General features: G+C 44.6%; 1 protein-coding gene across 1 annotated transcript in view; it reads left to right on the top strand.

The window, feature by feature from the left end:
* DMD (dystrophin) overlaps positions 1–21,618 on the top strand; it is a 1,998,908-nt gene that overhangs the window by 1,788,587 nt on the left and 188,703 nt on the right. The window contains exon 62 of the mRNA XM_049644567.1: positions 6,197–6,257. Within this exon, the coding sequence (XP_049500524.1) occupies positions 6,197–6,257 (61 nt within the window). The remainder of the gene's footprint in view (positions 1–6,196; positions 6,258–21,618) is intronic.

Raw genomic sequence — 21,618 nt, 5'->3', positions numbered from 1 at the left:
CTGGAACCCACCGTGCCCAGGCACCCCGAACCTAGCCTTCCAACTACACACACCTGTGACTCTGCCCTCAAGGCTTTCTCTGTCCATAGGAACTTGCTCACGAAGCCCAAGTGGCAGGCCAGAGAGGTAATGAGCTCCCCCCTCCATACTCCAGGAGTAGCCCTCAAGCAGTAGTAAATAAATACTCCACTTCCTTCGCCGCTCACCTAGAGGCGGCCGGAGGGGGACAACTCTGGAGTGTCTTCTGGGCTGACGTCCTCACCTACAGGGGGACCCCGGGTCCCCAAAGCAGTCCCGCATCCTTTACCAGTTCCTGCACCGGGGCTTCCTTGAATTACAGCCCAAGCTACCTCAACGTACATCCTTGTCTCCGTGTTTGCTGCTGGGGCGTTGCAGCAATATGGCTTCCATTGTCCTGGTTCCCACAGCTCTGGCCCTTATCCTCTCTCTCTCCTCTTTCTCTTGTCTCCCTCCCTCTCACCCCCTCTCTCTTCCTCTCTTCCTCCTTTCCCTTTCCTGCTCCTGCTTCCTCTTTCTCCCACTCGCACTCTAATCCAATAATGGCTCTCCCTCCTTGTCCCTCAGACCTAGGGATGCTAACAGCCCCTTGTTCTTATTAACATTATCCCTTGTGATCTCCCTACACCCTGCACAGACCTTTGTGACCAGCCCTTTGACTAAACTCTACTCAACTTGACTGTGCCTAAAGGCACGGGACCTGTTAGGACGTCTTCCTCCACCCCACCCCATCCTGTTCCAGCCCTGCCTGTAAATACCGAGTATGGGGCTAAGCCCATAATGTGTGTTCACTAGACAGCAGTCGATTGATTTTAATGCTGGAATGTTAGATGTGTTCATTGAAAAATATCCTCAGAGACTCAAATGCAAAGTAGCAGGAACTGTGTCTGCTTACCACGTTCTGTGCCAGCACTTTGCCAAGTGCCTCGTACGTAGGGGGGACTCTGTAAAAATGGACTGAGTAATGAGTACTGCTTTGTTTCCCTAGGAACCGGGGCTCTATTTTTGCCTTTTGGATGAAAATAAGTCTCGGAGCACCCTGGGTGGCTCAGTTGTTTAAGCATCCGGCTCTTGATTTCGGCTCCGGTCATGATCCCGTGGTTTACGGGATCGAGCCCCACGTCAGGCTCTGTGCTGGTGGCAGAACAGGAGTCACGGTGGGGATGACAGATTGTTGGGATGCAGACGGGAGAAAGATTTTGACCAGAGGAAAAGGCTGCTCTTTCTAATCATCACTAAAACTATAGGAAATTCAAAAGAGGCCTTCCAGGAGCTGGTGACGGTGAAGTGGTTCCAGCAAGCCCTGGAAAGTCATCTGGTGGAAATCACGTAGAGGGTAAATTTAGATATCAGAGCGTAAAGAACTTAGACTAGAGGACATTATATTCTTGTGTAGGATGAATCCATTTACGCAGTTGTTTGGCAAATATTTCTAGACTACCGGTTACATACCACACATGATAAAAGAAAGCACAAAGAGGGTGCCTGGGTGGCTCCGTCGGTTAAATAAATGTCTGACTCGATCTCAGCTCAGGTCTTGGTCTCAGGGTTGTGAGTCCAAGCGCCATGTTGAGCTCCGTGCTGGGCATGAAGGCTACTTAGAAGAAGAAGAAGAGGAAGAAGATGATAATAAATAAAAATCAAAGACTAGACAGGCTTGGTCGCAATCATGGATTCGGCCTTTACTAGCCGCAGGAACTGAGTCCGTTTTCTGACCTTTTCTGAGCCTCCCCTACTTCACGTGTGATAATGGAATACCGTGACCTCATTGGGTATCTGGGAGGATTACAAGCCTTTTCAGTGGGAGCAACACTGCCCCGAAAGGGACAAAAATTCGTTTGTCCCTAGGGAATGAAAAACCGTACCCTTTTTACGTAAAGCACACATAACACACAGTATATCTGTGACGTCAAAATTTCATCAGGGACGGGGGGAGGAAGATGAGGAAAAAATAACTAAATAAGACGCTTTGCAGGGGGCCATGGGGGCATCGGGAGAAAAACATGGAGAAGCATTGCTCTAGAGTAGATCTCCTGTGCCCATCAAACCATTACTGGAACGGACCCACTTCTGGGAAGCCAAGTGCCTGTGGCTAGTGGTCTTCCTTTACGCCTTTCTCTCAACCCCATAGGGGAGGTCTCCGTTTAGTCTCCAATGCAGGCTATAGTATTGATTTTTGTAACCTGCCCCCACTTTTTTTCCGACCGAACTATACTATCAGGCACCGAATCCACAAAACGTTAATAACGGCAGAAAGACGAATGAACGTATTTGGGTCTGAATTCCGGAGAGTGCCCCTTGGGCACGGTTTAAATAACATTCGTGTTCTTTTTAATTTTCTGGTTAGGCCCCTGTGTCGATTAAAATACGGCTTAACACCAGGGTGCATCGCTTCGCACATTCTGTTCGTCATGCATTAAAAACATGGTCGAAATAAGAACTTTGCCTCCATGGTGTGGCGTCTGTGATTCTGTGATTTTCAAAACCACCTTGGGCACAATATTGAATCCTGTCACCTCGAGGGAAGAAAAGCATTTGAAGGTAGAAGCGCTACCCTTTCTGGCTCTTAATAACATACTGCATCTGTAACGCGAGGGGAAATTCAGAGGTTGGTTTTGGAATGAATAAGCTCACGTGCAGCCTGCTATTTAAATTCAGGAGACAGTACCCCCTGGTGCTGGTGCCGTAAGATAATGGATGATTTTTGCAGTCAAGAATCTGAATCCCAAAGCCGCCTTGGATTTACACGTAGCGGTTAGAGGAACATCTGTATGAGAAAATACCAGAGGACAGCACAGTGCCTTAGAAAAACTATTTGCCAATAAATCTGCTTTCGATGGGCTACTAAAAAATGGACACATCACGCATAAGAGATGCGTGTGTCTATTACGGAGGCTAGCTTTGTGTACAATGACAAGCTTCCCCTGGCACACTGAGATAAGAAACAGCAGTCCTCGGGGTCGGCACTCCTGCAAGAAATGAAATGATAACTTGGGGACACACGTACAAGAGTTACCATATATTTGATCAACCTTTGAATATATGCAATACCAGAATCATCTGGCAGCCCCAAGCGAAATTGCCCACAACCTTTGAACAGTCTCTCGAGAAGGAGCCCTGAATCTAATCACGTAGAACCTTCGCCGGACTGTGTGTTATTTCCAAAGCAAGCAGTTCCAGTGTGTTTGTCTCTGGTGGTGACGGGGCACAGAAGGAATGGGGGAAAGCCATTGTTATCCCCCCCCCCGCGTTTTTTTGCATCAAGGACATTTTTTAGGTAGGAGATTGGAGGGTTTCTAATGATTACTGCAAAGCAGTTGCTACGTGCGTTTGTAAACTGTTGAGTCAAAGCAGGGAAAACATCTTTCGGCACAGAAAACTCACTGAACTTGACCGTTGGATTTATTTGATCGCCGCACATAAAGACAAACGGCTTTTCTTATTTTAAAAACTAAAAAAGTTATGGAAACCAATTTGACAGTAAATTTCATATATTAAAAAAGAAAAAAAAATAAAAAAAAATAAATAAAAACTAAAAAAGTAACGGTTTATACATACAGTTTCAGGTCCATAAATTTTCATGCTCCGTATGAAAGATTGGCAGTTGAGAACTACAGTGATAAACGCTTCGAGTTTCATGTTGATCTGGAACTTAGAATGTTTTTGGAATATTCTTTTTACATCTTTCGCCTGTTTAGCTTAAGCATATCCTAAGTACCCCTCTGGCATTTGATTGTTTTTTTTTTTTTTCCTTTTAATGCTTAAGAATGCAAAGTCAACTGTAGATATTCAGTGGAAGGCCAGCCATGAGCTCAGCTGGTCATCACTGCTTTTCCTCCGTCTCTGGCTAGATTTTTCGGCTTGGAGTTTGCTCCGTGAGAGCCCTGCTCTGGAAGAGCCTCCGTGAGCCACCCAGGCAAACCAGTAGACCTCTCCAAGCACACTTGTCTCTGAGAGATACCTCAGTATATTCCAGAAAATCCAAACGGCCTCTTCTGCTATCAGAGGACATCCACAGCATCCTCCCAATCGGAATTAATTTTGGGACCATTAAGAAGATAAAGAACTGGAAAGGAACAATGACAGAAATGGTCAGAATCAGCCCATAGACACCTTTAAGGAAAGAAAAGCCCTTGTTTCTCGAGTCAGGCGTTCAGAGGCTTGGCGATACGGTCAGTGAGAGCTGGGGTGGGTATGCTGAGCAGACAAGAGCTGGGATTTCTGGCTCTCTACCCCGTTTCCTCCTAGAAAGAGAGCTTAGGTTTTTAGGTTTCCATAACATCAGACTCTCCCCAGGTAGGTCAGGGTGTCCAGCCTAAGTTCTTAGATCAGATCTTCCTTTATCACCTTATCAGGGCGAGAGAGCTGTATCCTAGCGAAGCAAAACAAACAAAAGGAGAGCAGGGCAGATAATGAGAAAGGCAGAGGGGGTAAGAATAGAAAAAGAACTACTGAGTGAGATTGCATGCGAGGGGCTACTTCGAAACGGCAGATAAAGGTCTCCTCCCCGCCCCCCCATGTTAAAAACCTGTCCACCAGAATGAAAAGGCTTAATTAGCAGCTAAATACAAATCCACGTTTTGTGTCTTTTAAATGACGTCTCACCAAGGTACCAAGCAGAATGTCTGGTTGAAGGTTGGGTGATTCAATCCATCTATTACTCTCTATAAAACAAAGAATCTGCTGTTTCATTACCCTTAAATTGTCTGGCAGTGGGTGAAGTTAACTTTTATTAGGCGCTGTTCTTTCATATTATACAGTGTAGTCAAGGATATATTAGCTTTGACGTTTTCTTACATCTCAATATACTGTGGCGTGAATTTACTGTGAGGCTAATTTAGAAGGAAGCTTTTCAGAGGAGGAAATAATGGTCAGCATCAGCTATGCTGCAAATTATAAGCAGGATGAAAATTCAGGGGGAAATGGACATCCGCCTACAATCGCTAGATGTTAATAAGCGTGCTTCTTACATGTGTATTCCTGATGATATTCTTTCTCTTTTAAAACTCCAGTTTTATAAAAACTCCATTCTGGGGGAGGATTTTAGTGTTGAGGAAATGGTATAGTTTATCCTAACATGATGATGTTGTCTTAAAGAAAGAAACACCATGGGGCGCCTGGGTGGCTCAGTCAGTTGAGCATCCGACTTCAGCTCAGGTCATGATCTCGCAGCTCGTGAGTTCGAGCCCCGCGTCGGGCTCTGTGCTGACAGCCCAGAGCCTGGAGCCTGTTTCAGATTCTGTGTCTCCCTCTTCTCTCTGTCCCAACCCACTCGCATTCTGTCTCTGTCTCTCTCAAAAATAAATAAACATTAAAAAAAAATTAAAAAAAAAAAAAAGAAAAGAAACACCCATCGGATCAAACTCTATGTAAAAGGTGTTCTCAGAGCTCGCCTTTGGGAAAGGAGCCCCCCCCCACCCCCCAATGATAATTTAAGCATTTAAAATACAATTTAAAGATGATTGATCAGACTAATACACAATAAGGTCGTTATAAAACAAATTCCCAGTATGTGAAATTTAATTTCACCTACAGGATTCATCATTCATCACAAAAGTTTTATTACACTCTGGTATCGGGTGCCATTCTCTGACTTTGGGTTGTTTTTTTCAATAAGATCACGCTGGTTGGCTGATGTTTTGTGGCAGGAATTAAGCATATTATTGGTCGATGAAATTGGATCCTGTTTAGAGCAAACAAAGACGAAAACAAGCATATGAGAACGAGAAGTGTAGTCTTTTAGCTTTAAGAACTTAAAATGTAACTGTATCACGCAGGGACGTTTGAGTTGTTAAACTAATAAAACCCAGTCAATCAAATAGTAAAAGATAGTGAGAAGCAGCAACACGAAGTGTTATAAGAAAAGCACCCAATGGAGACACGTAAGAGAAAATCTGTCAGCGACTCATTCAGTTTCTTATCTGTTCTATAGGTTTAGCGCTGGAACGGAGTTGTTTGTTTTTTTTTTTCCTTTGCATTTATCTTTGTGCCTGAATGAGTTCAATTTCACTTAGATTAGGACAGAAACTTCAGAACAGCAGGTTAATCCGTCCTGTCTTCATGGGCAACTGAGCAAACAGACCAATATCAGTGTAAAATTGTAATTCTGGAGATTAATGTTGTCTTTCCTGTTTGTGGTGAACTTGACCTCCTTGCCTTTTTCTTTTTTTTCCTTCAGCTTCTGTCCAGGGTCCCTGGGAGAGAGCCATCTCGCCAAACAAAGTGCCCTACTATATCAAGTAAGTTGGAAGCATCACATTGCTAAAGAAGCATTTATTGTGGCTAATCTGCATATTCACAAATGGATTTAGTTCTACATTGTGACTGACGTTAACCTGGCTTACAATACCTACTTCTCCATCCCCCAAGGAAGCTTGGAAAGTCAACTCGCGCTAAAATCACCGCTGCACATGTGCTGATGCAACAGGGAGCTGCCTTTAGGAAAAATCCATTTACTGCAGCCCGTTTCTTGTGTGTTGTGATTGGAAGTGGTGTGGATTTTCCACGATAGCACAAAAAGCTGCAGATAATATTATGGAGGGTGAGAGTGAATAGTTATAAGGACAGTTTCATTTGTTTAGGGGTGTTCCCGCATCTCTTTTTCAGCCAAGATGGATGATTTCGGCAGCTGTATGTACACAAAGCATTTCCGGTGAATAAATACTTCATGTACCCAAAAGGCAGTCAGCAGCAGGCCCGGATTTGTGTAGCTGAGGTGTTCATTCTTGACACATAGCACTCAGCATTTTTCACAACAGAGTCATACTGTTCTCTGGGGCCATTTGTGTCCGTCACAGGAATACAGGTGCTTAGAAGCACCTTCTGCAGGATGCATCGTGACGTACAAATACATTGTACATTGGCTCAATGATTGACATTGAGTCAATGTACATTGATACATCGGGTCAACATGCAAGGGACAGGAGGGAGGACAGTGAGTCATTATGGCACCTGAACAGTTTCTCGTTGACTATGCGATAGAGTTCAACTTCAATTTAACTTTGAACCTGCTGGTTCAATAATTGAATTTAATCGCCTTCGTGAAATAATCTTCAATACCAGCTGAAGGCTTTCAACCTGCTTCCGCCATGAGTCTGACTAAAGACCCTCCATGTTTTCCCATTGTTCGGGCCTGCCATCTTTTATCAGGTTGGCTTCTGTTCTTCGGCTGCCCAGCATTTCTTCATAATTCAGTTCTAAAGCAATCGCAGCAATCCTAGATCTTCATGACTACCATTCTCCGGAAATTAGATCGCATGCCTCACTTTTGTTCACTCAGAGGAATGGGGGTGAGGGACTTCTTTGGGCCATTCAGAGAGAGACACATCCTTTAAGAAAGTTGTGTCTTATTAAATTTTTCCCGACAAAGCATCTCTTACCTTGAAAAACTCTCCTTCGATTTGCTTTGATCCCGCTTTTTATCTTTCTTATTTTTAAATTGTATTATGTTTATGCTGTATAATTTACCAATTCAGTCCCCTTACGTATTTTAAAGACCTATTTTAAATTGTGTGTCTCACTGAATGACAAATTCACTTAGACGTGCGCTGTATGGCTTTACATCCACTGTATATTTTGTGGAACCATTTTATTCAAACTCTGCCCAGTCATCTCCGGTGTCTTGGTCAATCCCACATTTTCATCTCTAAGATGTTTGGGACCTGCTACTTCTTCAACCCATTTATAAAGCTCTCACTTTATCCGATTCCTTTATGATAGATGAAGAGATAGTCCTTACTGGATAGAGGTTCTCCTTTTGTAGCATAGATTGTGAGAGCACCTGAGAACCCAAAACATCTTCAAGTGATTATTCTTCAGATTATTACAGTTTGGGGCTTATTAAATATCTCACAGGGATTCCTAGGGTCTCCCTACCCACCGTCCTTTCCCTAAATATTTATCTTCTCCCCGATGCGATACCCAGCACAAAAGGTCCCGGTACATTGCCGCGTGGCAGTGAAGATTCATTCAGTCCAAAAATAAAAAGACAGATTCCCCCTCATTGTCCACTGGCCCAGATCGGGGAACGTGAAAACGTGAGGTCCAGTCCTGGCTCTGTCATGAGTTGACTGTGTCGCCTTGGGCAAGTCACTTGCCCTAGACAAACCTTAGTTTCTCATTTAGAAAATGAGAGGTTGGGCTAGGTGATATCTAAGGTTCCCTGTAGCTCTAAGAATCAATGAGTGCGACTCATCAAACGATTGTATCCAAATTCAAAAACTGAAGATCTCAGCTTTTCTTTCAGAAGTTATCTTTGTTTTTTAAATTCTCTAGTTTAATCATTAACATAATATGAATTCTTATTTAAAAAAAAAAAGTCGGGCGCCTGGGTGGCGCCGTCGGTTAAGCGTCCGACTTCAGCCAGGTCACGATCTCGCGGTCCGTGAGTTCGAGCCCCGCATCAGGCTCTGGGCTGACGGCTCGGAGCCTGGAGCCTGTTTCCGATTCTGTGTCTCCCTCTCTCTCTGCCCCTCCCCCGTTCATGCTCTGTCTCTCTCTGTCCCAAAAATAAATAAAAAACGTTGAAAAAAAAAAAAAAGTCATAGCAATTCTGTTTTTCCGTTGTTTAATTAGCCGAAGATTTGCCCCCTCAACCCATTCCACTTTCTCCAGGTACCCATCTAAAGACCTCAAATCTTGGTGTTTAATTTAGGACTGTCATTCTTCCTGGTTCAGTGGTAAGAGACATAGAGCCTCAGACAGAAAAAAATAGTAGACAAGGGAACATGGACCTTAAAGCCTCTGAAATGATCAGTTTCTAGGAATGAGGAATTAGGTAATTTCTCAAAAATACCTCTGAAACTTTATGGAGATCACTTTTCTCTAAAAACTAAAATCTGCCGGGGCACCTGGGTGGCTCAGTCGGTTAAGCATCTGACTCTTGGTTTCGGCTCAGGTCATGATCTCACGGTGCGTGGACTCGAGCCCAGCATCGGACTTTGGGTTGATATCGTGGCGCCTGCTTAGGATCCTCTGTCTTCCTCTCTCTGCTCCTCCCCTGCTCGATAGCTCTTTTCTCTCTCTCTGTCTCTCTCCCCCTCCCTCTCTCTCTCTCTCAAAGTAAATAAACATTTTTTTTAAAAAATTATAATCTATTGGAAATTAGAGATTATATAATTTCTCAACTATACCTCTAAAATGTTAAGCTAATGTAGGGAGAACGCATGTTCAGAAAATACACATGGTCAACAAACCGATTATTAATGTCATTTGTGATTCATTATTATACACTACTGTTGTCTCAAATATTCTTTTTATAGCAAACTACTTTGATGTACAAGGTTCAGTGGGCTTGAGGCACTGGCAAATGCCATTTGCAATTCGAGATGCCTTATTTATCCACAAATAACAATACAATAAGTTTATAATGATATTCCTTCACCCAGTCCCCACCCCCTAGTTCCTCTTGGTTGTCTCGTTTGTCTAGACTCGCATTCGAGAGTTTTAACCACCCGTTTCCAGGCACAGAGCCAGGTGCCTTCTCCGGATCCTTTTTTCATACTTAATACTTTTTTGCTTTTCAACGCTGGGATAAACTGATCCCCTAAATAACCGGAGGTTTCTGCGCCAGTAACATAATTCCAGTTGGGTGTTGACTTGTGCACTCGTGCTTGAGGTTGTAAGTCATTACCCGCGTCTTGGGCTCTAGATTGCAAGTCCAGCGGTGTTTACGCCTGCATCCTGACACCAGCTTTTCATATGGTGCTAAGAATCTCGATTTCGATACTTCACCCTACATGTTTGTCTAGTTTATTAGTCCATGGCATTCATCATTGTTACAGTTTTCATCTTCTTGCTCCCTGGGGGCTCTCTTACTCCTGCCAGCGTCTCCTTCAGGTTATTTGATTACAGCCTTCATTGCCACTGAAAAAATAATCGCCAGCAACGTGCAACCTGTTACAACTGCCTTTTCCACTCTCCGCCATTTTGTACTCTTTTTGGCCTACTGTCAAACTCATGAAAATTCCAATATAATAGCCTTTAACCAGCTGCTGCATTCTGTTAGGATTTCTTTCACCTTTTTATGTTGCATCCTCCCATATGGGTAAACCACACGGAGCCAAGAGCTGGGACTCTCTTGCTTTCTTAATGAGTTAGAAAATTATTCTTCTGTGTTCTTGACTGTCGGAAGAACTCAGGAATCCCAAACTTGTGTGCAGTATGTTCCTGCAAAGATAACATAATAAGAGCATAAGAAATAGCACACTGGGGCAGACCGACACCGCAACTAGCCCAGAACTCGGTCCCACATGCGGACACCAGTGGCTGTTTGCATCATCAGCCAGTTGGCGTTGGGTTTATCCAGTGGTTTCTTACACTTTTCCCCTCTCCGCTTCAGCCTTGGCTTCAGAAGAGTAAGGTGCATACATTTGCTGATTTCTACTTAAAGAAATAAAGGTAGATCTCAGTCTCTCTTCAATCTGCATTTTTTAACCTCAAGTGCTGTGGAATTCAGTGAATACAATGATATTTACCCAGAGTAGACTTTTTTTTAATGTTTATTTATTTGTTTTGGGGGGGGGGGGCAAGAGCGTGTACGCATGCATGCATATGAGCAGGGGAGGGTCAGAGACAGAGAGGGAGAGAGATAATCCCAAGCAGCTTCTGCAATGCTGGTGCAGAACGTGATGCAGGGCTCGATCCCTCAACCCTGGGATCACGACCCGAGCCGAAATCAAGACATCACGCTCAACCGACCGAGCCACCCGGGCGTTTTCCCAAAGGAGACTTCAGCCTCACATCTCCTTACAACCCCTTTTCCTTTTCATCTTCCCAGTCTGAGAAATTCTAATCCTTTTTAGGTTCTCAGTCTGTCTTTGAATGACAGGCAACTGTACCCCTTGATCGTCTTAGTTGCTTCTCCCTGGATCTTTTCCAGCTCTGTTAAGTCTTCCTTGGGATGTAGTGACCGGAGTGGCCCAAATGTCGGTTATTAAATTTGTTAGCATTGTCTGCAGTCTCCACTCACTCATGAAGATGGTAAATGCTGTTCGCTTTCTCCCATTGGTGCAGAAATGGGGAAACCAATTGAGGTCATAGCCTCTTCTACCTATGTTAGTTCTGGCTATAGTTTGGTTTGCTACTATTTTTCTGTGACACCGGCTGAAATGTTTGACCTTATATTTCTGCCAGCCGGCCCTTAGGAAGGGTTTGGTTTTTAGACGAGCGGGTCCTCTCCTCTTTTAAAGGCACTGCAGTTTGTAAAGACTGGGAGGCGTTCACTATTGAAACTCGGTAGTAAACCTGCTGACTCAGTCGCCAGTAAGGCCTGTCAGCAGGTTCCCTTCCTAACTATCACTGAAGCGCTTCGCCGAAGATTGAAACAAGGGTTCCGGGAAACATGCTAACTGATCAGCTTTTTTTTTTTCACATCCAACGCTCACGAAGCAACTCACGTCCACAGGAGCGTCTCTCTCTTCCCGCTGGTTGTTTTGGGTGTTGTGTACGTTGCTGTAGATGTTGTCTGATGACCGTGATCGACCCTTCCCTCACCTCCCAATCCCAGGCATGTTTCTGCACTTACCTATTGCGTGGGGGTTGCTCACAGCCTTCTCGAGCACTTTTTCAGATTCCAAATCCCTCCCTAAAGCATATCTCGCCCGTGTTCTTGCTCCAGTTCCCCATTACTTGTGCCGAGAGTTGCTCTGATTCAAGTCGAGGTGAGTGTATTTGTTCCTTTGAGTTCCTGATTGCTATTTCAGTACCTGTGTTTAGAGAGGGAGGAAGGCGCAGTGAGCTCTGTCTCAGCTTTAACAGCAACCGATGTGCTAAGTATCTGCGCTGGCTGGCTTGCAGCGGATACATTATCTGAGAAGGAGACAGGCTCTGATCATAAAGAACACCGGATTATGACATCCAAGTGTGAGAAATCAGCCGACTAACCCAATCAAAGGAGGGATGTGGAAACTCAGACCACAGTGAAGCCGACTTTAGTCAACATTCTTGCAAGAGTGGGTGTGTCTGATGGACAGGCACACTGGGAGCAGTGGCCGCAGGCAATTTATCTCCTACTGTGCAACTCCCTCCCCTGGTTCCTCATTGGCTGAGCAGTACAGAAGTTACACCCTTACCCGGAAGTCGCCTATGCCCACATAAGACAAAGAGTAGTCTGATTGGAGCAAACGTACCTTCCTTGAGGTGACGCAGGGGCTGCCCTTCTTTGGCGCATGCTCATTGCCAAGCCCGCAAAAAATAAGCCTGAGAAATAGAGAGGGGAGGAGCCGGAACGTGGAGTGTCTAAGGGTTTGGGACTCCATTGTTGGGGGTGCGGGAGGGTCCATACATATTTCCAGTAGGTTGTAAACCTCTTGTTAGCTAGACAACACAGTATCTCTGAAAATGAATCATCTCACTCCTCACCCAACTTAGAAAATACTCCCCTATGTCTCATTCCCGATACCTTACTGTCCTAGGAATGATACCAGTCTTCTGACATTCACTTTAAACATTGGTTAAGATTGGCCCAGCTACGTGCTCTATGAAGCTAGTAAATAGACCAGGCATCAGAAGGCTTGAAATTTAGTTCTGGCTTTGCTATCAGCTAGCTAGCTTTTTTTTTTTTTTCAGTTTTATTTATTTAAGTATTCTCTACGCTCAGCATGAGTCTGAAACTCATGACCCTGAGATCCAGAGTCCCACGCTCTCCCGACCGAACCAGCCAGCCCCCCCCCCCCCCCCAGCTATTTGAGCACAGGTGAATCAGTTACATTTCCTCGGCCTCAGTTTCTCCGTCAGTCACCTAAGGGGGCTGAATCACGGGATATCCCATGTCATTTCCAGCCCCGACATCCTCCGATTTTATGAATGTTGACTTTGAAAGAAAAATTGTTTATAGCACTTTTCCAGAGGAATGGAAATGGATCTTCAGAACACCCTTGAGAGTTCTTACCGTGCCATCACTCTTCTCGGGATAAAGGACAAATAACATTAACCCTTTTTTTTTTTTTTTTTTTTTTTTTTACTTTACTGTTTAGCACCATTGATAATAGGAAGTGGATGTAACAGGAAATCAGCTGTCTGGTTTCAGCTGTCAATCTTTGAAGATGCTGGTGAATATCTGTGGGTAATTAAATTTGTGAAATCGCTGCCAGAAGCCTGGTGCTCTGACTTTTCAAAAGGCTTTAGTACACAAAGATAACCCAGAGGTCAGTCTTCTCTGCCGGGCTTTCTCCTCCACAGTTTGATGGTTCCAAAGGTCACATTAGCTGAGTCTCATTAAGCTTTGGGACCACAATGAAGGAATAGTCAGTAATGAATAACTGATGACAGAATCACGAAAACAACTCCGTTTACGTTGTTCGCGGAAACAGATTGAATGCGACACCATTGTGTCACAGAGTCCCCCCCGTTCTGGCCTTGGGTTACGTGGCCCTCGTTGGCAGGTGTCGATGTTGGTATCTTCTGTGTCTCGGAGGTTCGTAAACAGTATCTCACAACCTTCCTTCTAGTTTCAGAAGCTCCAACACGTAACCTTGACTGAAATGGTGGCCTCCATGAGGACAGGCGCTGTGTCTCTTTCCCAGCCCAGTGCCTCACTGACAGCATGTGCCCAGTAGATACTGGAATGAAGGAAGGAACGCACGCCAGTAATAGCACGTGTCTTACATCTGATTTTCTAGTGATCAGTAGGGCTTTGAATTGATCGACCACTGTGCTCACGAAGCATTTGTATGCAGGACCTATTTGGGGGGGGCTGGGATGTAGTGGCCCCTAAATCTTACGAGAATGGCATTGATTAGGTTTTATTTACAAAGATTTTTTGTAACATTCTGTACGTTACGTGTGATGGTTAAAGTTGGCAGCATGGATACATATGCACGGATACATATACACGGATGCATGGCCACTATCATTCTGTATACAAGCCACAACCTCTCTTATGTTACCCAGGTACGGCGTTAGCGTCCCGTGACTCATTCATGGCACTCTTGGGAATGTGAGAGTGTGCATAAAACGCATTTAGGTCTGTTTCCCTGAAAGAACAAGAGTAAATCATTTCAGCTCTTTGCTCATTTTCTTTCTTAACTTTCTCACACATGCACTTTGTTCCATAATCGCGTGGTGGAGAAAAACATGGGCTGTCACATCAGATAAACCCGTGTGGGAAGCCCAGGTTCATCACACTCTGTGTTATTTAAACCATTTGCTTAACCTCACCCCCATTCTACTTTCTGGCACGTAAGGAATATGAATTGGCTTTCCTTCTCTTCTCTGAAAGGGAGTCGAAGTCTAATGGACGGTTACGAGATACCGAGTGTCGGATGCGTACGAAAACACAGATACATCCAGTACTAGCTACATGTTTAGAATGTTTTCTGGGACACAAATAGGTCCTTGATCAAATCAGTTTATTTTCATTTTTGGAGTTCCCACGTAATTTGGGGTATGTGTGAATTCCCAAACATTCCTGAGCCGCTCCTAGGCTTCTCTAATTGCTTCTTATCCTGTCCCCCTGAGAAGCAGCATCCTGTTGCCTTGACAAAGGTCAGCAGCAGCCCAGACAACATTTGAAAATAACTTAATAACCTTGAACTGCCTCTCCCCTTTGGATAATTTCCTTAGAGCATTAGCCCTTTGAACACTGACCTGGTTGCAGAAAATGTCCCTCTCTCAGCGGGAAAACCCAAATCCCATTCAGTCTTCCCTGCTTCGGTCCAGGGGATTGGGGCCGAGGGGGAGGGTGGGAAGGCAGGGGAGCTTGGGAGCTGAATAGTGGGTAGGGAGAAGGCATTCTTTCCGGGAGAACATTCGTGTGCACACACACACACATGCAATTTCTTCTTTTAAAAAAATAACCTGAGTGCATTATATAAATCAGTGCTGTCACATTGCAAACTTTAAAAATCCCTCTACGAGAGAGAAAAAAAAAAAATCTCTGCTTTCGGCAGTCTGCAAAGCTCCTCAGAACAGGTCCTATGTGGGGCTTAGCCCACTGTGAGCATTGAGCGAATGATCGCGTCTTTTGTGTTATCATTAACTACAGGGTAGATGAAACAGAGAAGCTTTCCCGGTCCTTCTGAAATTTCCAGTAGCTTTTTCTGTTTTGCTTTCTCAACTTATCCATACCCATCTTGGTCCCCGAAGCCACTGCGGGTCACATGGTCAGTGCAAAGATTAATTTTTAACTTGCTTCTTTGTTGTTTTAGAAGGAATTTGTTGTGGTGGGGGTGGTTGTTTCCTTTAGATTTAGTCACTTTTCCTTGGACTTGAGCTTTCTATAGAGGAATTATCTCATAGTTACCATCCATGTAATTGAGACGGGATGAAAGCAAAGTTTAATGTGTGCCTACTAAGTGCTAAGGGCTAGACTAGCTGTGTATCTTCCCACCTATGAGGATGGCCCCATCGGTTGTTACCCAATAAAGAGGACACAGCTGAGACTCAGAGGTTGGTGGCTTAAGTGATGCTCATAATGACGCGGCTTTGCATCTTTCCCACCAACCCTGTGACATCAGCAGGCTTTCCCCCAGTCTAGGACTCCCACAGTCCCCAGTCTCAGTGCTCACATGCGTGCTCCGGAAGGTCAGAGCTGCTTGAAGCTCCCAGGGCTAGATGCATTGAACTTGGGGAGGAGATGGTCGCTGCCCCCTGAGGGCAGAGGCCGGCTTAGCCAAGATGCGTAAGGTTGCGAGTGGAGACTTATTTGGGGGTAGAGCGGTTCAGGATTGAGAGAAAAAACGTGTAATAAAGGGGTGGAGAATAGAGATTTAAAAAATGATAGTACCCAGAAACACCTCACTTGTTGCTCCCAGCCGGTTCGGCTTCCTAGTATTGGTGGTTAAACACCTGCTCTTGGCGTAACCAAGTGCGGCCACTCCAGCACTGTGTGGCCGCCATCTTGGACATCACCTGCGTTCCCCTATAGGCCTTGCCTGCACTGCTGGTGGTTTTTCCTTGGCTTACCTGCCGTCAGCTTCTGCCACCCTACTGTTGCACAGGCCTAATGTCCTCTTTGCTACTTTTGGCAAGAAAAGGCAAGAAAAAATAAAATGGAGCAAATACCCGGTGAGCCCGGACCCTACCACCTCCATGGGAGTTGAGGAAGCAGACAATTTCTGGCGCTCACGCCCTCCCAGTTCCATCAGGGCTTCCCTAAGGTGAGAGTACGGCCAGGAGAGTAACCTGATAGATGCCATGGAATGGGTTTCTCCTCAGACTCCCAGTTCTACGACTTTTCAGAGGTTAGCACACGGTCAACTCAGCTGGACTAAAACAGCTCGTCGGGAGGCTTTTCAACGCCAGAGCATGTCCTTGAATTTGATTCCATCCTCCCCTTCCAGCAACAAATGACATCTCATCTGCCTCACAAATCCCAGGCCTATGGTTCTAGTCTTACAAAGGAAACACATATGGCCTATGGCCATAAGTTATGGCTTCCCAGGCATTGAGCATTGGGTCACCCCGTGTATCACATGTAGAGAATCTCCCCTTAGTGCACAGTGTTGTCTCTGGGTTTATGATCGTAACGACACGGTGGGAAAGAAGTCTTTCATATACCGTCTCCCAAATGACTTAAAACCACCAAACCAGCGGGGGCAATTAATATGTTTTCACAGCTGGGGCGCCTGGGTGGCTCAGTCGGTTGAGCATCCGACTTCGGCTCAGGTCACGATCTCGCGGTCCGTGAGTTCGAGCCCCGCGTCAGGCTCTGTGCTGAGTGCTCAGAGCCTGGAGCCTGTTTCAGATTCTGTGTCTCCCTCTCTCTTTGACCCTCCCCCGTTCATGCTCTGTCTCTCTCTGTCTCAAAAATAAATAAAAACGTTAAAAAAAAAATTTAATATGTTTTCACAGATAAAGAATAACTGAGATTTCCTATAGATTAAGAGAAATCTCTGCCTGAATATTTAGTCACCCTCTACTAATATAGAAATAGAAGTGCTTTACCAAATATGAGGCCAGGCTAATGCTTTCTTCCTCACTCTTATATCAATACCGCACTAACTTTTCTGCCAAAAAAAAAAAAAAAAAAAAAAAATCCCACCAAATAATAGGGAAGAATGAACTCTAGGTGGAGCAGGAGGGGCCAAGCCTCAAAAGTATGGCAAAAGTTTGGGGCGCGTGGGTGGTTCAGTAGGTTGAGCGTCCGACTTTGGCTCAGGTCATGATCTCGCAGTCCGTGAGTTCGAGCCCCGCATCAGGCTCTGTGCTGACAGCTCGGAGCCTGGGGCCTGCTTCGGATTCTGTGTCTCCCTCTCTCTCTGCCCCTCCCCCGCTCGTGCTCTCTCTCTCTCTCTCTCTCTCTCTCTCTCTGTCAAAAATAAATAAACATGAAAAAAAAATTGTTTTAAAGTATAGCAAAAGTTCAAAGTGTAAATAGAGCAAAGGGAATGAGAGCAAGAGAGAAGAGGAGGGGCAGAAGAGGGGAGGGAAGGAAAGGGTAGGAAAAATAGGCCTATGACTCCTTCCCTGGCGGTTGTGAGGGGGTCTGAATGACCTGTGCTCAACAGACCACCTTATAAACATGCCAATGACCTCCCAGACCTCCTTGTTCATCCCGTTCGTGGCATTTTTAACTAGCAGAAAGATACCTGAAAGTCCTGTGTATACAACGTTCTCAGCAGGATATACCCGGTCTGCCTTTTTTGCTTATGGTAAATAAACCTGGAATATATGGGTTTATGAGGGATGACTGCATAGAAAATGAGGCATAGTCACCTGAGCATTTTCCTGTTTTTGTCATTAACAAATTATCAAAAGGAAGCCTTTGGAGACGGAACTGGCTGCTCCTCAGTGTCGCTATTTCTGCGCACATTTTTGAAAAACGCTTCTGTTAATACGAAACCAGAGTGTATCATAATGTGAAAGAACGGGGATGTTTTGGGAACGTGTCCTGATGATTTCAGGTTCCTCCAGGGAGAGAACGTTTTATCTGTGCCCGGTGTTTCCCTTATGATCCTTCAACTCATTAGTGGCGATTGGTACTAGATAAGAATCTGTGATTTATGGGACTCCAGTTTGAAATGCAGTCCTTTCTACCTATACAAAATGTAGTTATTTTACTTGAAAAATTCCTTTTGCGGTGCGTGGAAGGAAAGAAAAGCAGGAGGAGGGGGCCCATATGTTTCCCCTTATCATGTGGTCCCCACTCCGAGGAAATCACAAGTCTAAGAAACGGCCAAGGTCAAGACTGCTGAGGGACATAGCCATTGTTTTTATAGGGGTTTTGAAGTTTTTTAAATGTTATAAAAATTTTGTACGTTCTCTATTGAAAAGTATATAAATGACATTCAATTTTTCCTGTTACCTTAGAATAGATCTTAAAGAGAGCAAGGGCCTCTGTAACTGCCTTGAAGCCCTGAGTCGTCTTCACACTTTAACTCTTTGGGATGTTTTGTTAAATCTTGTGATCCGTCACCTCTCCAATTAAGCTTTAAACTCTTCGACATTGCTTGAGCCTCATGCACCCTGCGTCATCCTGGGCATTTCATTATCTCACACCTAAAAATGGCGAACAAATACTTGACGCTTTGTTTTGATTTTGCGGAAGAGTAAGTATATTTGCGGGAACTGGGCCGTGATCCTAATAAGTATTCTCATAAAGGAATAGATCATAACAGATCAAAGGCATTCTAGGGGCACCTGGGTGGCTCAGTCGGTTCGGTGTCTGACTCTCGATTTGGGCTCAGGTCATGATCTCATGGTTTGTGGGATGGAGCCCCACGTCGGGCTCTGTGCTGACAGCATGGAGCCTGCTTGGGATTCTCTCTCTCTCCTTCTCTCTCCGAACCCTCCCCTGCATGTGCACACGCACATGCCTTCTCTCTCTCTATCAAAAGAAATAAAATATACTTTTTTAAAAAAGGCGTGGGGCGCCTGGGTTAGTAGGTTAAGTGTCCGACTTCATTGCAGATCACGATCTCGCGGTTCGTCAGTTCGAGCCCTGTGTTGGGTTCTGTGCTGACAGCTCCGTGTGCTAACAGCCTGCCTTGGATTCTGTGTCTCGCTCTTTCTGCCCCTCCCCCGCTCATGCTCTGACTCTCTCTGTCAAAAATAAAAGGCATTCGGGGCGCCTGGGTGGCTCACGCAGTTAGGCGTCCGACTTCGGCTCAGGTCACGATCTCACGGCTTGTGAGTTTGAGCCCCACGTCGGGCTCTGTGCTGACAGCTCGGAGCCTGGAGCCTGCTTCGGATTCTGTGTCTTTCTCTCTCTCTCTCTCTGCCCCTCCCCTGCACACGCTCTGTCTCTCTCTGTCTCTCAAAAATAAATAAAAACATTAAAAAAAATTTTAAACAAAAGGCGCTCTATATGTTTTTATTCTAGGTAATCTCACTGGCATTCGTTGTTTCAATTGTATTTTGAGGGCAACTTGAGCCATCCGCTCCTTCGTTGTCTCTATTTTTGGTGGTTGAAAGCAGAGAGAAATGCTTGATGGTGTTGGTTGCCCCACTGAACTGTCCCGTGAACCGTAACTCTTTGGAAGGTGCTATTTTAGAGGAAGTACCGTTAAGTGAACGTATTCCCTTAGTAGCTCCCGTCGCCAAAAGTTACGAGGATATCTTAGGACAATGCCTTCAAATCCTATTCCTGGCAAAGTGCACAGGCTGCCTTCAGAAGCCGAGTTCAGTGAGTGCACATAAGCCTATGTCTTAATATTAAAAGACTTTGAAGGAAGTTGGGATGAGGTACGTTGGTAGAATCTAAGAGAGACGTTGAGGCAGAGTCATAGTGGCATCCAGCGGGGAAGAAAAGACCTCAAATTGGTGCTTAGTTATACGCAACCAGCTCTTGTCTTGCCCTGGTAAATATTAGATGCCGTTAACAAGCACATATAAAATAGAGTAATTGCATAAATGTCTAGCGTTAGTAAACAGAGAGCCATTGTTTTTCAAATATGGTTTTGTTTTGCCTTTGGCGGGGGGGAACAGTCATCCCATTCTATCTTTTTAAATAGACTTCATTACTAAAGAACTTAGAGTTGTTTCTCTAACTCGTATGTCATATGCTCAGCTGCCAGGCCATGTCTTTTTACCATAAGCCCGGCGGAGGAACAAAAGTCACCCTTACTCAGCTCAGCCTCGTTCATCATCAACAAAATCGCCAATTATATTCCAAGCCCTTGAATGTATTGCTTGAGAAGATGTATCAGCTCCCTTTCAAGGAAGCAGCTCCATGTTGAGTGGGAAGTTTGATCTTTCTCTACTGGTTGGTAGATGCGAGCATACTAATCTTGTTTTGATTTGTGGACCGGAAAAGATTAGTCTGCCGGTGTGGAGAAAACGTGTTCAAACCACAAAGTAATTTTTCCTGAGAAGTTATCTGACTGTAACTGTAACTATACCTCGGAGTACATCAGAGGGCTCAGATGTGGAACATTTCTTTAAAATGAAAACCTAAAAATCCTGACGTCTAATAGAATGTATAAAAATAACTCCTATGTGGAGGATATGGGATGAGTAGAGGAATACCGAATAATCTCACCTGACAGTTTGGGCCATACCTTTATATTACTTGCTGTGGCCTTGAAAAATAGAGAATTAATTCAATAAAACATTGGGGAAAAAATTACATAAACATAAAATGTTTTAAATTAAAAACACTGAATTGGAACGGGAGGAAAAAAATCTCCCAGGAAATCAGTATCGCTTGGGCAAGCATGAATCCCAGACCAGCGATATTTTTATCCAAATAACACCTAGTTCTATAGTGAACAAACACCTTTATCACCAAGTGTTATAAACAGAGAGTGAAGAAACGAGTACTTGGGGCTGTTAGATTTACTTCTCCAAGATGGTAACTGTATTCAGTTTCAGGCTTGAGTATACCAACGTCTGAATTTATTCACAGTACTCTGTCAATTTAGGATTGCAAAATACAAACAGAGACGTGGTAAAAACACTTACGGTGATCGTTAAGAGTGGTGGCTGTAGGGAACAGATGATTGTTGTTGTATAGACTAATAATATACGTAAGGAAATCTGTGTGAAATCTAAGTTGGGCTATGAAACACCAAACTGGGGCACCCGGGTGGCTCAGTCAGTGAAGCATCCGACTTCAGCTGAGCTCATGATCTCGCAGTTCGTGAGTTCGAGCCCTGTATCGCGCTCTGCCCTGTCAGTGTGGAGCCTGATTGGGATGGTCTGTCTCCCTGTCTCTCTCCGCCCCTCCCCCACTCGCACTCTTTCTCAAAAATAAATAAATAAACATTTGAAAAAATAATAAAACACCAAACTAAGGCAGAGGTAAAATAATAAATCCATAGGAAATTAAATTTAGGCATAAGTACCGAAACCGTAAATTCTGCGGGTGTTAGAAAATCATATGCACGGTAGTTCCGCACCCCCATCCGCGATTTCACTTGGCACGGTTTTGGTTACCTGCGGTGAACCAGAAGCAGGTGATGCGCCTTCTGAAATACTGTCAGAAGGTCAGTAGCAGGCAAACGCTACATCCCAGTGTCGACGTCATTCACCTCGTTCCATCTCATCACGCAGGCATTTTCTCATCTCACATCGTCACAAAAGGAAGAAAGGCAAGTACAGTACAATGAGCTACTTAGAGAGATGACACTCACATAACTTTTACCATAGTTTCTCATTATAATCGTATCTTATTATTAGTTATTGTTGTTAATCTCTTACTGTGCCTCATTATTCTTGATA

The sequence above is a fragment of the Panthera uncia genome, chromosome X (assembly GCF_023721935.1).
Source record: "Panthera uncia isolate 11264 chromosome X, Puncia_PCG_1.0, whole genome shotgun sequence".
Classification (NCBI taxonomy): domain Eukaryota; kingdom Metazoa; phylum Chordata; class Mammalia; order Carnivora; family Felidae; genus Panthera; species Panthera uncia.
The sequence above is the reverse complement of the archived record's forward strand: the minus strand, read 5'-3'. Positions and strand labels throughout refer to the sequence as shown.